Consider the following 17231-nt stretch of genomic DNA (forward strand, 5'->3'; position numbering starts at 1 on the left):
AACCCACGATAAGATTCTTACTTCCAATATTCTTCTCTTATTTAATTCTTATGAATTCTCTTTCAAAAAAGATATTATCTTATTTATGATTTGTACCACTCCGCAGATGAATGCGCAGCGGGAACATACAGAGAAGCAGACATGTCTTCTTGTGTTAGTTGTGATGAGAACTCTGTCAGTACTGCAGGAGCATCTTCTTGCACTGCTTGTAATGCTGGAACTGTAGCTAATGATGATTCGACAAAATGTGGTAAGTTGATAAACCCACGATAAGATTCTTATCCCCAATATTCTTATCTTATCCTATTTCTTATCAATTCTCTTTCAATAAAGATGTCTTATTGATGATTTGTACCACTCTGCAGATGAATGTGCAGCGGGAACATACAGAGACGCACACATGTCTTCCTGTGATAGTTGTGATGAGAATACTGTCAGTACTGCAGGAGCATCTTCTTGCACTGCTTGTAATGCTGGAACTGTAGCTAATGATGATTTGACAGAATGTGGTAAGAGGATAGACCCAGTACCCACGATGAGATTCTTATCCCCAATATTCTTATCTTATTAATTTCTTATCAATTCTCTTTCAATAAAGATATCTTATTTATGATTTGTACCACTCCGCAGATGAATGCGCAGCGGGAACATACAGAGAAGCACACATGTCTTCCTGTGTTAATTGTGATGAGAACTCTGTCAGTACTGCAGGAGCATCTTCTTGTACTGCTTGTAATGCTGGAACTGTAGCTAATGATGATTCAACAGAATGTGGTAAGTGTTTAAGTGAATACGGAAGATCATATTTTAAATTATATAGCGTAATTTAAAATTATTGAACGATTCTATTGACGACTTTCTATAAACCTCATCATTCAACAAAACAGAAACTGAAAAGCATCACCCAGAAAATTGAATCCTCTAGCTCTGGTGGCTATTACTGCTTCAAAAATGTAATTTTCCTCAGTTAACTGCAAGCGAGGAACATACAGATCAAGTAGCATGGTGTCATGTGAACCCTGTCCGGGCAATGTGTACGAACAGGAGAAGGCAACCCAGTGCAAAGTTATTGCAAAGGTTACAGTTAAAGGTAAAATATCTGCTGTTATACATATTTCTACCTACACTAGTATTTTAAAAGTAGCTTACTTTGTGTCGGGTAATATTGATGTAGGAGACAATTTGGAAAGTGAAGTTAAACAAAAGTTTGATTAACGATTACAGTCATATCGTGGTGATTGCTTGGTGACGTATATGTGGACCCCCCCCCACTTTATATGCATCTAACAAGATAACTGATAGTTTCAGAGTGTGAAACTAGAATTGAAACCAGTGTGGTCTATGGAACGTACACTTGGACAGCTACAGATCCAGAAATACACGCAGAACTGCCATGTTTATATGATGTGAGCACTAATAGTTGGTGTGATTAAGATAACTTAATAAATTAATATTCTGGCTCCTCTTACTTGGCCTAGGAACATAGTATATTATAGTGATAATGTATAACCCAGGGTAAGTTTAAAGCTCGCAAGTTCTGCACTGCAAGTGGATTATTCAGTGAGACAGACTTTTCAGAGTGCCCTTCTGCTGTTTCAACAATAGTCAGTGACCTGTTGCAGGTATAATATTAATTGTCTGCAATGTTCAGTGACCTGTTGCAGGTATAATATTAATTGTCTGCAATGTTCAGTGGGTTCTTTTGCGATAGTCAAAACGCGACAACTAGCGCTGGATGGCGACAACTAGCGCTATCCAGCGCTAGTTGTCGCCATCCAGCGCTAGTTGTCGCTATCCAGCGCTGGATAACGCTGGCCAGCGCTAAATATATTTGTTCGATAATTGTCGCTATCCAGCGCTAGTTGTCGCCATCCAGCGCTAGTTGTCGCCATCCAGCGCTAGTTGTCGCCATCCAGCGCTGGTTGTCGCTATCCAGCGCTAGTTGTCGCTGGCTATGCGACACTGTCGCACGCGATAGTTTGCGATGGCCAGCGCAACTGGCCATCGCAGAAAACAGTTCGATAACTAGCGCGCTGGCTAGCGCTGGATAGCGACAACTAGCGCTGGATGGCGACAACTAGCGCTGGCCAGCGATTGTTGTCGCTATCCAGCGCTAGCCAGCGCTGGCCAGCGCTGGCCAGCGCTAACCAGCGCAAAGTATCAATTTTTGATAAATTTTCGATAATTTTCGCGACAAATAGCGCTGGATAGCGACAACTAGCGCTGGCCAGCGCTGGCCAGCGCTAAGCGATAGCCAGCGCTGGCCAGCGCTGGCCATCGATAGCCAGCGCAACATTTTTGCGATATTATTCGTCAGCTAGCGCTGGCCAGCGCTATCCAGCGCTAACCAGCGCTGGCCAGCGCAATGTATCAAAATCATATACTTGCGATACTACTCGTCAGCTAGCGCTGGCCAGCGCAATGTATCAAAATCATAAACGTGCGATATTACTCGTCAGCCAGCGCTGGCCAGCGCAAAATTTTTGCGATATTATTCGTCAGCAAGCGCTGGCCAGCGCTATCCAGCGCTATCCAGCGCTAGCCAGCGCTGACCAGCGCTAGCCAACGCTAGCCAGCGCTTTGTATCACGTTGTGACACCCACGGTCGTTTCACTAGGTAAACCCCTTTATCGTCCTGACGATACCGGGGGAGCCGCGCACTTCGTGCGCGGCGGGTCATACAACGTATGACAACCAGCGCTAGCCAGCGCAATGTATCAAAATCATATACTTGCGATATTACTCGTCAGCTAGCGCTGGCCAGCGCAATGTATCAAAATCATAAACTTTCGATATTACTCGTCAGGCAGCGCTGGCCAGCACTAACCAGCGCTAGCCAACGCTATCCAGCACTGGCCAGAAACCCCCTCCCCCTCGATCAGCTGATTACGTAATATGTGATCGATCCCCATCCCAAAGTATCCGTTTTAAATATTTGCGATATCACATGTCGGCGCGCAGTTACTGTTAGCGCTAGCTAGGATCAATTACAAATTAGCTTACCTGGGGACCTCAAAATATTTTGTTCATATTAATCATAAACATATCCCGAATAGAGATTAGGCGAAATGACAGCAGACAGGCTGAGCATGGCCCAGTAAAATTAGTATAAAGGGTCGTTCACATATTACGCAATCAGATAGCTTGTATCACGTTGCGACCCCCACGGTCGTTTCACTTTATCGTCCTGACGATACAGGGGGGGCCGCGCACTTCGTGCGCGGCGGGTCATACAACGTATGACAACAGATAGCTGAGTGGGTTTTTCAAATGATGACCCTAATCTCTACTATTGACTATAATTCAGAGAATTATTTCTGATGTAGAATGTTTGTATGTACGACCGCCCACGTGCAAAACAAACGAAAAATATGAATTTAGGTAACAACCAAAACGTTCCATAGCAACGGTGTTTTAATGCGCACGTGCACGTGCAAAGATTGTTTTAACGTCATTTTGATCGGTTTTGTTGTTACTATGTTGTGTTTAAAGTGTTTTATATTTAAATCGGCTGTATCTTCGGTTAGGATGGATATTTTTTGATGCGATTAAAACTTTCTTTTAAAGAATACTACTAGCTTCGTCCCTGTTACCACGGGCTTTCTAGTCTCTACTATAATTCAAAGAATTATTTATGTAGAATGTAAAATGTATGTACGACCGCCCATGTGCAAATTAGATGAGAAATAGGAATTTTCATTGTAACCGTAGTAACTGGGGTTGTTTTACGCACGTGCACTTGTAGGTTAACAACCTACCAGGCTGGACGTTGTCATACGTTGTATGACCCGCCGCGCACGAAGTGCGCGGCCCCCCCTGTATCGTCACCACCCCCCCTGTATCGTCACCATAGTGAAACGACCGTGGGGGTCGCAACGTGATACAAGCTGGACGCGCGCCGAGTTGGAACAGATATTTTACGAGTATCACCCGTTAACTATAGTGCAAAGAAACTGCTGCTTAGTTAGCAGTTAGCCGAAGTTTATTTGCACTATGATCATTTTGTGCATCCAATAAGGTTTCCTGACCTTACTAGGATTCACGATCGAAAAGAGGGCCGCGCATAATATATATGTAATAGAATTTAGCGCGTTGAGTAAAGTCTGCTAATATAGCTGTGTATTGCATACTGAGCCACATACTGGGGACCGCAGGCTATCATCTTCATGAACACAGAAAATAGGAATGAGGCCAAATGACAAATTGAGCTTTACCTAGGGACCCCAGGCTACTATGTTTATAAACATAGAATAGAGATAAACATAGAATAGAGATCCCGCGGAATGACAGGCTGAGCGCCGCCCAGTAAGTTGAGCTCCGCCCAGCTAGTAAGCCAACGCAAGCTGACGATTGTAGATGTACGTTTATAACCGTTCCTTTACATATAAATGCGCACCGAGTTGGACTTGGATTTGAAAAAATATTTCCAATTTTACGAGTATCACCCGCGTTAAGCTGACAAGAAATATCGCAAATATATTGCGCTGGTCAGTCAGTGTCAGCTGACGATAAATGATATCGCTAATATTTCATTTTGGTATATTGCACTGGCCAGCACTAACCAGCGCTAGCCATCGATTAATATCGCAAATATTTGATTTTTATAACTTGCACTACCTAGCGCTGGTTGACGAGTAATATTGCAAGTATATGATTTTGATGCATTGCGCTGGCCAGTGATGGCCAGCGCTGGCTAGCGCTGGCCAGCGCTGGCCAGCGCTAGCTGACGAGTAATATCGCAAACATTTTGCGCTGGCTATCGATGGCCAGCGCTGGCTAGCGCTGGCTGACGAGTAATATCGCAATTATATGATTTTGATACATTGCACTGGCCAGCGCTAGCTGACGAGTAATATCGCAAACATTTTGCGCTGGCTATCGTCCGCTATCGATGGCCAGCGCTGGCCAGCGCTGGCTAGCGCTGGCTGACGAGTAATATCGCAATTATAATTATATGATTTTGATACATTGCGCTGGCCAGCGCTGGCTGACGAGTAATATCGCAAGAATATGATTTTGATACATTGCGCTGGCCAGCGCTAGCTGACGAGTAATATCGCAAGTATATGATTTTGATACATTGCGCTGGCCAGCGCTAGCTGACGAGTAATATCGCAAGTATATGATTTTGATACATTGCGCTGGCTAGCGCTGGCTAGCGCTGGATAGCGCTGGCCAGCGCTAGCTGACGAATAATATCGCAAAAATGTTGCGCTGGCTATCGATGGCCAGCGCTGGCTATCGCTTAGCGCTGGCCAGCGCTAGTTGTCGCTATCCAGCGCTATTTGTCGCGAAAATTATCGAAAATTTATCGAAAATTTAACAAAAATTGATACTTTGCGCTGGTTAGCGCTGGCCAGCGCTGGCCAGCGCTAGTTGTCGCTATCCAGCGCTATTTGTCGCGAAAATTATTGAAAATTTATCAAAAATTGATACTTTGCGCTGGCTAGCGCTGGCTAGCGCTGGATAGCGACAACAAGCGCTGGCCAGCGCTAGTTGTCGCCATCCAGCGCTAGTTGTCACTATCCAGCGCTAGCCAGCGCTGGCCAGCGCGCTAGTTATCGAACTGTTTTCTGCGATGGCCAGTTGCGCTGGCCATCGCAAACTATCGCGTGCGACAGTGTCGCATAGCCAGCGACAACTAGCGCTGGATAGCGACAACCAGCGCTGGATGGCGACAACTAGCGCTGGATGGCGACAACTAGCGCTGGATAGCGACAATTATCGAACAAATATATTTAGCGCTGGCCAGCGTTATCCAGCGCTGGATAGCGACAACTAGCGCTGGATGGCGACAACTAGCGCTGGATAGCGCTAGTTGTCGCCATCCAGCGCTAGTTGTCGCGTTTTGACTATCGCAAAAGAACCGTTCAGTGACCTGTTGCAGGAATAATATTAATTGTCTGCAATGTTCAGTGACCTGTTGCAGGAATAATATTAATTGTCTGCAATGTTCAGTGACCTGTTGCAGGAATAATATTAATTGTCTGCAATGTTCAGTGACCTGTTGCAGGAATAATATTAATTGTCTGCAATGTTCAGTGACCTGTTGCAGGTATAATATTAATTGTCTGCAATGTTCAGTGACCTGTTGCAGGTATAATATTAATTGTCTGCAATGTTCAGTGACCTGTTGCAGGTATAATATTAATTGTCTGCAATGTTCAGTGACCTGTTGCAGGTATAATATTAATTGTGCCTGCAACAGGAAAACCTGGTTGATCTTTGATTTATATCTAAATGTCGATAAGTTTAAACAAAACTAATTGTCCTGAAAATTGTATCGTCCAAGGAAATTGAGACTGGGTCTTCCGAAACCCAAGAAGAAATGTCTGATGAGATGAAGGACATGACGGCTGTTGAAGGGAGTAAGCTGAGTTCTTCCGATGTACAAAAAGTTTCCCTGAGTATAGACACATTGATAAATCTACCTGACTCTGAGCTATCAAACAATACTGTTGACAATCTCATATCTACGATAGATAACATTCAGACTAACACTGATGTGACAGAACTGCAAGACCAACAAGCCAGCGATGAACTGAGAGAATCTGCAGTTGCAATTATTCGTGCAGTTGCCCTTCAGAATAATAATGATGTGCTCAAAACAGAAGATTCGATAGGTAAACAGTTTTAAAGTAAAAAGTTTATAATGAAAACAATACCTTGGCTGTTGAGTGATAAGCGTGATAATAGCACTGCACGTAACTAAGCAAAGGTATTATTTGTTATAATTATGTGTGTAATGTATAGTGCGCAACTGTTATTTGTTTTGGTTAGCTTCCCCACTGCTTGTCAAGTCGACTGGCAGTTTGTGTTGATAATAATCTGGTAACCTTTGCGGGAAATATCAGTGCTCAGTGTTCACGACTTTTCGGGGGTCTAATTCCCGGAGATAAATATAAATATAATGCATATCTTTTTCCAGCAACATTTTAGTATAAAAGGAGGCTTAAAGCACTAGAGTAGGTATAATAGTTATTTTCTGACGAGTTAATTTGCACTGTGTGACTTACTTATACGGTTCGAAACCAATTCGGTGATACAAAAAATGTATCGAATTTGAAAATCGAATTTTGAAGGACATAACTGAACATAGCTACCAAGCTAAGCTACCTTTCTTATACTATTATAATATACTACTATACCTTCCTTACAGATAAGACATCTCTCAAACTATGTTTGAGGAAAAATTATTTTATATCAAGCAATACGTTAATTTGCACCAAAATGATGGAATAAAACCAAACATTATCAATTCAATATACTACCCAGTAACTGTTTCTACTTTTAGCGCTTGGTATAGCAGCTGTGGAAACCACAGACACGTCAAGGATGAAACAAATGCTGACTCTGGCAGGAGATTTGAATGTAGTTAAGGGGAGCACAAACCATAAAGATGATGCAAAAACTTTCTTCACGGTAAGCGTTTCTCATGTATGCATGTGAAAATATGGTAATGTTACTATGGTAACATGACCAAATATGGTACTATGGTAACATGACCAAATATGGTTATGGTACTATGGTAACATGACCAAATATGGCATTTATGTGTTTATCTACTAAGTCTTAGGCTGGGGGTTTATTTACAATTAGGTAAAAAAACAATGTTTTTATCAGGGCGAGCTTACAACGACAAAGGACGAGGTGCTTACTGTGGTATACTATGAGAACGATAAGTCATTCCCATCCAAAACTACCTCTCCAAAGTCCACAGATGAGAACATGTTGTTAAAAGAAGTTGCCCATTCGATAGTTCAAGTTGGCGTGGATAAGAAAGAAGGCGATGCAAGTACACCAGATGTGAGTGTGTTGAGGCAGGGGGGGGGGGGGGGGCGGGGGGGGGGGGCCTACGTGCACGGTGCCTGTGTGCGATGAGGCAGGGGGGCGGGGGGCCGGGCCTACGTGCCTGTGTGTGATGAGGCAGGTGGGGGGGGGGGGGGGGCCTGTGTGTGATGAGTAAAGATATTTTATTCTTCTTTAATTTAAAAGAAGCTTATACTGAATTAACTGGATTCTCATTATCACCTTCAAATAACACTAAAAATTAAAGGGGCTTTCGTTGGTGGCGAGTGTTATTGCAGACATCAACATAATAAGCAAGACCTCCTCCGAAATACTACCGCTGGAAGCACACCAAAATGTCACCATGACATTTAAAGTAACGGTTAGATTTTTGAAAAATTCAACTTCTGACTAGCCAAAAAGTTAATATTTGTCGTCGTATAAATAGGTTGTTTAGAAATCAATACAGTTGTCATTATATTCGCACCTTCAAAACAACTGATCAATGTAAATAAAGGATAAAGCCGAGAAAAAGGTGCTCAGCTTCTCTAAAAGGAAGACCATTGTTAGACAGAAGCTGACTTGTAGTTTCTACAACACTTCTCATACTGGTGCGTTATCTTTTATTTGCTATAAATGTGTTTTGTTTTGTTCAGGGAGCAGGCTTGCCACATAGGTCCGGGAGTTCTGAACGTTTAGGCAGGGTGCTAGGTTGTGGTACACACTCAACTAGGTAGTCTATATATGCACATTAGTAGGTATTTTAACAGGTAGGTAACAAAACAAGGCATCTCATTAGGACGGTGAAATCAAGGAGGAGTTTCATCTTGACACTCGTGTATTAGGAACCGACCGGATATCCGGCCGGTTCCTAATTAAGACCTCTCCTTCAGGTGAGCGAGGCTGGAGCGAGAAGGGCTGTGAGACCCGATCAGTCTTCAACGCAGAGACAGGAGTTACCGAAGTGAAATGTATTTGTGATCATCTCACTAGCTTTGCAGTTCTCATGGTTACTTAATTTTACTAATTTATTTTAGTTTTATATATAAATATATATATTTTTAATCCCAACAATTATATTTGTTCTTCGACTTAATTCTGCCAATTCTTCGCAAATTCAAAATTATTTATCGAGATAGTAATTGATTTTCCAACTCACATTTCAACTTGAAATCTGAGCAAGTATCTCGTGTCTAGCTTTTAGCACCGAACCAACTAAAGATAAAGTTGCAGACAACTGGCCATACTTGAAACCTTTACTAGGTTGCCGTTTACTTGAAACGTTAATTCATTTACAGTACTAAATTAGACAATAAATCAAAAACAGGACATTATTTATGAAACACCCTATATGTACCGTCACAATAGTGACTTTAATATGTTATTATTTACATTTCAGTCGTTCACCAGCGAGAGTAATGACAAGGAGGAGCTTGTGTCACTAGTTCTGCTGGCGTCTAGTCTCTTCTGTTTAGCACTTACTGCAGCTGCTATTCTTCCAAACAAGTAATCTTGCACTTACTGCAGCTGCTATTCTTCCAAACAAGTAATCTTGCACTTACTGCAGCTGCTATTCTTCCAAACAAGTAATATTGCACTTACTGCAGCTGCTATTCTTCCAAACAAGTAATCTTGCACTTACTGCAGCTGCTATTCTTCCAAACAAGTAATCTTGCACTTACTGCAGCTGCTATTCTTCCAAACAAGTAATCTTGCACTTACTGCAGCTGCTATTCTTCCAAACAAGTAATATTGCACTTACTGCAGCTGCTATTCTTCCAAACAAGTAATCTTGCACTTACTGCAGCTGCTATTCTTCCAAACAAGTAATCTTGCACTTACTGCAGCTGCTATTCTTCCAAACAAGTAATCTTGCACTTACTGCAGCTGCTATTCTTCCAAACAAGTAATCTTGCATTTACTGCAGCTGCTATTCTTCCAAACAAGTAATCTTGCACTTACTGCAGCTGCTATTCTTCCAAACAAGTAATCTTGCACTTACTGCAGCTGCTATTCTTCCAAAAAAGTAATCTTGCACTTACTGCAGCTGCTATTCTTCCAAACAAGTAATCTTGCACTTACTGCAGCTGCTATTCTTCCAAACAAGTAATCTTGCACTTACTGCAGCTGCTATTCTTCCAAACAAGTAATCTTGCACTTACTGCAGCTGCTATTCTTCCAAACAAGTAATCTTGCACTTACTGCAGCTGCTATTCTTCCAAACAAGTAATCTTGCACTTACTGCAGCTGCTATTCTTCCAAACAAGTAATCTTGCACTTACTGCAGCTGCTATTCTTCCAAACAAGTAATCTTGCACATAACAACTTCATCATTATCATTGCAGATCATAGAGATTGTATCATGCATATAATACGACAGCAAGTCAACTGTTGACTTAGTCAACATCCCATGATAAATACAATAGAATTGCTATCCTGGCTATATATATAGTAGTAGTAGTATGTAGTAATATAGATATAGTAGTACAGTAGTGCAGTGGAACAGGCATAACGAACTAAATATCACATTTACAGGAAATTGATGAAAATGAAGTCCCAGAAAATCAACCTGATGCTGGTTCTGGCTCTAATGCTCTCTATTGTGTTCTTCTTTTTAATGGATAGTTTTGTAGCTGCTGAAGAGGAAGCAAAACCTTCCATTCCTTGTTCCATTGTAAGTGCATATTAACACCACACTTCCGTATGGTATTGATTTTTACACTGCAAACGTTCGAGTTAACGATGTTTTGAAACGCCAATTAGTAAAAAAATGTCAAAAACATTTGTAACACATTTTTACCCTGTCAAAAGTATAGGTATATAACCTAACATTTAGCAAAATGAGTACTAACAACTACTAATTGTGTAGATAGCGTTCCTGTTGAACTACTTCTGGCTTTGCCAACTGAGCTGGATGGTGGTGGAAGCAGTTACCATGTACTTAGCCATGGTTAAAGTACTAGGGGTCTACATGAGCCACGCAATGCTGAAGTACAGTTTGGTAGGATGGGGTCTCCCAATCATTTTCCCTCTGATCGGGGTGGCTTGGGGTGGAGCTGACTTTGCAGATCCTAAGACGTAAATAATGGACTAACAGCCCAGTTCCACGGCTCAGTTTTGCGACCAGATTTGACACAAAACTCCGCGAAAAGAGTTTTGAAAGGCAAAACTCCGCGAAGGCAATTTTGAATTTCATTTCCGGTCTGACTTTGCAGATCCTAAGACGTACATAATGGACTTAAGGATAAATTTTACCTGATATTGTTAATACAACCTTTTCAATTTCGTGAAAATTTGCAATGTTTATCGGGCAAGTGTACAGTGGAGCAGGTATTCAGAATTAAGAACATTATATTATATTATTTAATACTGCTATATTATTTAATAGTTGAGCTAACAAGAGTACGTGTCAGGTGCTTTATCAAATACCCCTACGGTATTGCAACGTTCTACGGTCCAGTGGTACTAGGGGTGGTCATTAGTTGGGTCTTATTTGTCTTCATAGTCAAAGTTATTATGACTGCTATCAAGACCCAAGCTGAGAAAACGGACGAAGCTGAAATCAAAATGAGAACGGTTAGTGGCTACGGGATAGATCCTGATATTTGAGAATCTGTTCGTTAACAACTTGCACTGCTAATAATTCAAAGTCTAATCACAGTTATTTTGGTTCACAGAAGCAGGTAAAATCAGCACTAGCGGTGACAATTATTCTGGGTCTGAGTTGGATTGTTGGTTTCTTTCTTCTGATGAACAACTCCAACTATAGTACCATCAATGCGGTCTTCAGATGGCTCTTTATTGCACTAAATGCCCCACAGGTATTGTTATTTACGGTACATTGTTTAAATTTTTGGATATGTTGGTATGTCCTACAAGTATCTACTTTTAATGTATTACTTCAATATTATAGTAAACATTAACCAGTGTACCATCTCTTATATAATACATAAAATTACATTATATATAATACATAATATTACATTATATTACATTATATTACATTATATTACATTATATTACATTATATTACATTATATTACATTATATTATTATATTATATAATACATGATATTTCAGGGTGTTTTTATCTTCCTCTTCTACGTGGTACTAAAGGAAGATTGTGTAAAGTTCTGGATGGCAAAGTTCAGAATGATGGGGCAGTCCCTAACACACTCAGTACCATCGACCCAGTCTACTGGCTTCCATCCTGGCCACCACGACCACGGCCTTCACCCAGAACATGAACATGGTCACGGTCACGGTCATGGTCATGGTCATGGTCACGGTCATGGTCACGAGCATGTCCATGTTCATCATGGACATGGGCACATTCATGCTTTGGAGGACGCGCTGTAGAATAAACAAATAAACGATGTGATTCTGAAAAAACAAAAACAAAAAATATGTAACTTAATTCAAATGAAATGGATAGAAAAGTGCACAATCGGTACAGATATGATCAATACCAAGAAGTTGGTGATGGGTGAGGTGATGATAAATTACAACTTGTGATCTGAGTCAGGATTATCTAGCTTAACTGTTTACAAGTAGTGTTTGACTATAAAACATAGTGAACTTCATATATTATTATCTTACTCTTAGGGGTCGTTCACATAGTACACGGTAATCACTTTGTGGACATTTTTACCCCCCCCCCCCGGCCCCCCTCCTTAATCAGTTTTACACATAACTATTGTATCGAAATTACACTAGCGTAATCATTTCGAACCCCCCCCCCCCCCCCCCCCCCCCCCCCCCTCGGCTGATAACGTAATATGTAGACGACCCCTTGCTCTTAGAACATTGTACTTGTAATAGTGAACCTTAATTTGAGCGTTTGTATTGATGTTAAACTTGACTTTATAAATACAGTGTTATTTTGAATTTCTTGAGTTATTTGACAGTAAAATTACAATTCGTTAGTTAATATTTCTGATGTCACTAAACACATGCATCTTTAAAAATGTGATATTGTTGTCCTACGATTTACAATTTGAGGGTTTAGTTAACTGAACTGCGGCTATCATTCGAGTTTTTATTCCTAATACTTGCTGCTAAAAGTATAGAAACATATAGATTATTTCAAGATTTAAAACGTAGTGTCGTAAGAATACCACTTTACGATAAATCCAAATACTCCATGCTTTCTTGATTAAACATACTACCCCGGTAATAAACTTGTCAGCCCTTAAATAGCCTGCCGAAATGCGTGACTCAATCACGCGTGACTACAGAAAGTCCTTTACTTCCGCCCACTTACACGCAGTGCTGTAAAATGTAAAGATAAGTGCAACTAAAATCTAAATGAATGTAACCCTGCACTAAAAGGGCTCTAAAAGATGGAAAAAATACGATATTACTCTACCCTAGTGGACTGTAAGAATTAAATATAACTATTAATGCTTTTTAAACAAAGTTACAACGAATTCTTCATGTAGTGCATCATGGGTTTGGACAGGATATCCCCGTTTAAAATATTTCCATCACGTTACATTACATAATTCTCAATAAATGTAATAGATTTGTAGTGTTGTAATTAGTTTGATGATAACAACTGTACTAAAACCCTAAGAACCTAAATAAATACTTGACCCTAATAAATTGCCCATAATCCTACTTTACTACAACCCCCTTCAAACTTGTTGTCTGAAAAATGCAAAATTATACGATTCTATTTCATCAGCGACAATTGAGTCAGTTGAATCTGTAAATTTGTGCTCTAAACGTACTTTCGAGAACATACTATACAAACAGACGTACTTTCGAGAACATAGTACTCTATTATAAACTGTACTATACTATACTCCAAACATACGTACTTTCGAGAACATAGTACTCTATTATAAACTGTACTATACAATACTCCAAACATACGTACTTTCGAGAACATAGTACTCTATTATAAACTGTACGATACTATACTCCAAACATACGTACTTTCGAGAACATAGTACTCTATTATAAACTGTACTATACTATACTCCAAACATACGTACTTTCGAGAACATAGTACTCTACTATAAACTGTACTATACTATACTCCAAACATACGTACTTTCGAGAACATAGTACTCTATTATAAACTGTACTATACTATACTCCAAACATACGTACTTTCGAGAACATAGTACTCTATTATAAACTGTACTATACTATACTCCAAACATACGTACTTTCGAGAACATAGTACTCTACTATAAACTGTACTATACTATACTCCAAACATACGTACTTTCGAGAACATAGTACTCTATTATAAACTGTACTATACTATACTCCAAACATACGTACTTTCGAGAACATAGTACTCTACTATAAACTGTACTATACTATACTCCAAACATACGTACTTTCGAGAACACAGTACTCTACTATAAACTGTACTATACTATACTCCAAACATACGTACTTTCGAGAACATAGTACTCTATTATAAACTGTACTATACTATACTCCAAACATACGTACTTTCGAGAACATAGTACTCTACTATAAACTGTACTATACTATACTCCAAACATACGTACTTTCGAGAACATAGTACTCTATTATAAACTGTACTATACTATACTCCAAACATACGTACTTTCGAGAACATAGTACTCTACTATAAACTGTACTATACTATACTCCAAACATACGTACTTTCGAGAACACAGTACTCTACTATAAACTGTACTATACTATACTCCAAACATACGTACTTTCGAGAACATAGTACTCTATTATAAACTGTACTATACTATACTCCAAACATACGTACTTTCGAGAACATAGTACTCTACTATAAACTGTACTATACTATACTCCAAACATACGTACTTTCGAGAACACAGTACTCTACTATAAACTGTACTATACTATACTCCAAACATACGTACTTTCGAGAACATAGTACTCTACTATAAACTGTGCTATACTATACTATAAAACTTGAGAGTAAGGTATTCTTATTTAGAAATTATCACTGCAGACACACTGCATTCCATCGAGAACTTAGAGTTAGACTTCCGGCCAAAATCGAATAACTTACAGTTAGACTTCCGGCCAAAATCAAATAAACAAATAACTTAGAGTTAGACTTCCGGCCAAAATCAAATAAACAAATAACTTAGAGTTAGACTTCCGGCCAAAATCAAATGAACAAAGAACTTAGAGTTAGACTTCCGGCCAAAATCAAATGAACAAAGAACTTAGAGTTAGACTTCCGGCCAAAATCAAATGAACAAAGAACTTAGAGTTAGACTTCCGGCCAAAATCAAATGAACAAAGAACTTACAGTTAGACTTCCGGCCAAAATCAAATAAACAAATAACTTAGAGTTAGACTTCCGGCCAAAATCAAATAGTATGGTTAGGTTTGATTATTTAGTTATTTCTCTGCAAGATAGTATACGTTTTAATATAAGCATTTTAAATGAGCTATAAATATAATGATAAGGTAACGGATGACGCAGAGCTGTTGTCTTACATTAACAAATTATTTGTTAATTGTTATATATTATAATAGTGTTGAAAGCATTAAAAGTTAGAGTGGTCGAGACGCCCCGTGGGTGAGTGACAACAGTGTAGTTAGCTCAACTATCATAGTAGGAGTTCAACTGTTAGTAGGGGCGATTATATATTCACGACTTGATAATTCGTTTTTCAATTTTTGCTTTTCGTCCGTGCCACCGAATACCTCGAAACACTCACGATAAACCCCATATCTTTAGTTACAATTTTACAAAAATTCGCTGCCTGAAAAGTCGTGCATTCCGAATACCGTGCATTTCTGTCCATTATTCTCTCCCAATCGGCTGTTTAAGAGCAAGCTCTATTTATGGGTTTCCTGGTTTGTAACATGATAAGCGTTTCAGTATTTTTTGCTATGTTCTTTGAAGTGTCCCGCATCAGGGTTCGCAGTTCCTCTTAAGAGTTTGTCCCAACTTCCTTCAGTAACATAATCAAATAAAATAATAAAAAAGCTTTGTCTCGGTCAACCTTGCTGTGCTCTACCATGCGCTGCACAGTGCACAGGTTCCCAAAATACTAAATCAGTGGCCAGTAGCTCAAGAAGCCTGATGCAGTGTACAGCTATTTTTAATCTCCTGCTTCGTAATTTTTTGACAGCCTTGGTAGGCTACCATACGATGCAACATTGCTGACCTTGTCCTTCCATAATTTGGCATTGTATCAACTTCCGTAAACCTATCAGATCATGCCAAATAGAATAATTAGTCACAATGACAGATCAGAATAATATCATTCCAGATGACTGATGAAGGAATTTTAAATAGGATGCGAATAACTGTTTACACACTGCTGTGTAATCGTTAGTTAATACAAGGTAGAGCTGATTAGGTAGCACTGTTTACACCACATCATAACTAACCTCATGAAACTCATTCCTTTCTTCACATTTATATTGTGATATATTCACCCTCCGGCCTCCTATTAAGTGATGTGAAATATTGCAGAGTTTGTATCCTTTTCAGTTGACTGTTGAAATACTACTGAGGACTGAAGCTTGTTTCCAGCCAACTTTATGCCGTTTAATTTGATTGTCATGTTTAATTTAGTAGCTTCCTCTCTTTGTAGTTATACGGGAACAATGGAAATGGCAACTTGCCAAGGGCAAGGCTTCTTATTCCTACGTATCTTGATGCATTGTCATGTATAACAAGGATGACAGTCAGCAGATTCTTTATAACAAGATATAACTGAAAGGGATTGTCTTCAAAATCTAACTAACTATCTCACAAGCCACTGTTAGGATTGGCACCAACTTATCTGCAGGACATGTTCTAGTATTCTCACCATGATCACTCATTGAAGCTTATTGTTCCCTCTTGTAATTTAAAGTTTGGTGAGCGTAGCTTCTCTGTGGTGACTCCAAAGATCTACAATCGTCTGCCTGTTACCATCTCCTCAGTTCTCAAACGTTTCTTTTTAAACTGTCCCTAGATGACCTTGAAACACTTTATCGATAACTATTTTGGTCATACTTGGTATTCGATCTTTGCATGATATATTTAAGTACTACCATTTAGTATTGACGACATATTTTCAAGCATAAGTTACCTTCTGAACTCAGTATTCATGGTATTTTCTGGGATGACTAGTTCAAACACTGCTGAGTATAAGTTGTATATTAAAAGCGGTGTTATTAAATTTCAATTTACAATTATTATCTGGTTAATTAGACAATAAGCATAAATATCAAACCATCTGTGGACTGATTTTCCACAAGCATTTCTGCGCAGGAATGTGTTGGATCTGATGGGCACAACTAGCTAGACTTGTATAAGTGGATCTGATGGGCACAACTAGCTAGACTTGTAAAAGTGGATCTGATGGGCACAACTAGCTAGACTTGTATAAGTGGATCTGATGGGCACAACTAGCTAGACTTGTATAAGTGGATCTGATGGGCACAACTAGCTAGACTTGTATAAGTGG

The 17231-nt window shown here is 39.6% G+C and overlaps 1 protein-coding gene across 1 annotated transcript; it reads left to right on the plus strand.

The window, feature by feature from the left end:
• Positions 1–141: 141 nt before the first annotated feature.
• Positions 142–11397, plus strand: LOC134823962 (adhesion G-protein coupled receptor G4-like). Its single transcript, XM_063835558.1, has 15 exons — positions 142–250; positions 366–509; positions 968–1090; positions 1303–1406; positions 1515–1622; positions 6293–6623; positions 7295–7422; positions 7624–7806; positions 8057–8170; positions 8306–8399; positions 8682–8797; positions 9188–9294; positions 10324–10462; positions 10658–10866; positions 11202–11397. The coding sequence occupies exons 1-15, from the start codon at positions 142–144 to the stop codon at positions 11395–11397; spliced, it is 2205 nt and encodes a 734-aa protein (XP_063691628.1).
• Positions 11398–17231: the final 5834 nt, after the last annotated feature.

The sequence above is a fragment of the Bolinopsis microptera genome, chromosome 12 (assembly GCF_026151205.1).
Source record: "Bolinopsis microptera isolate Bmic1 chromosome 12, MBARI_Bmic_1.0, whole genome shotgun sequence".
NCBI lineage: Eukaryota > Metazoa > Ctenophora > Tentaculata > Lobata > Bolinopsidae > Bolinopsis > Bolinopsis microptera.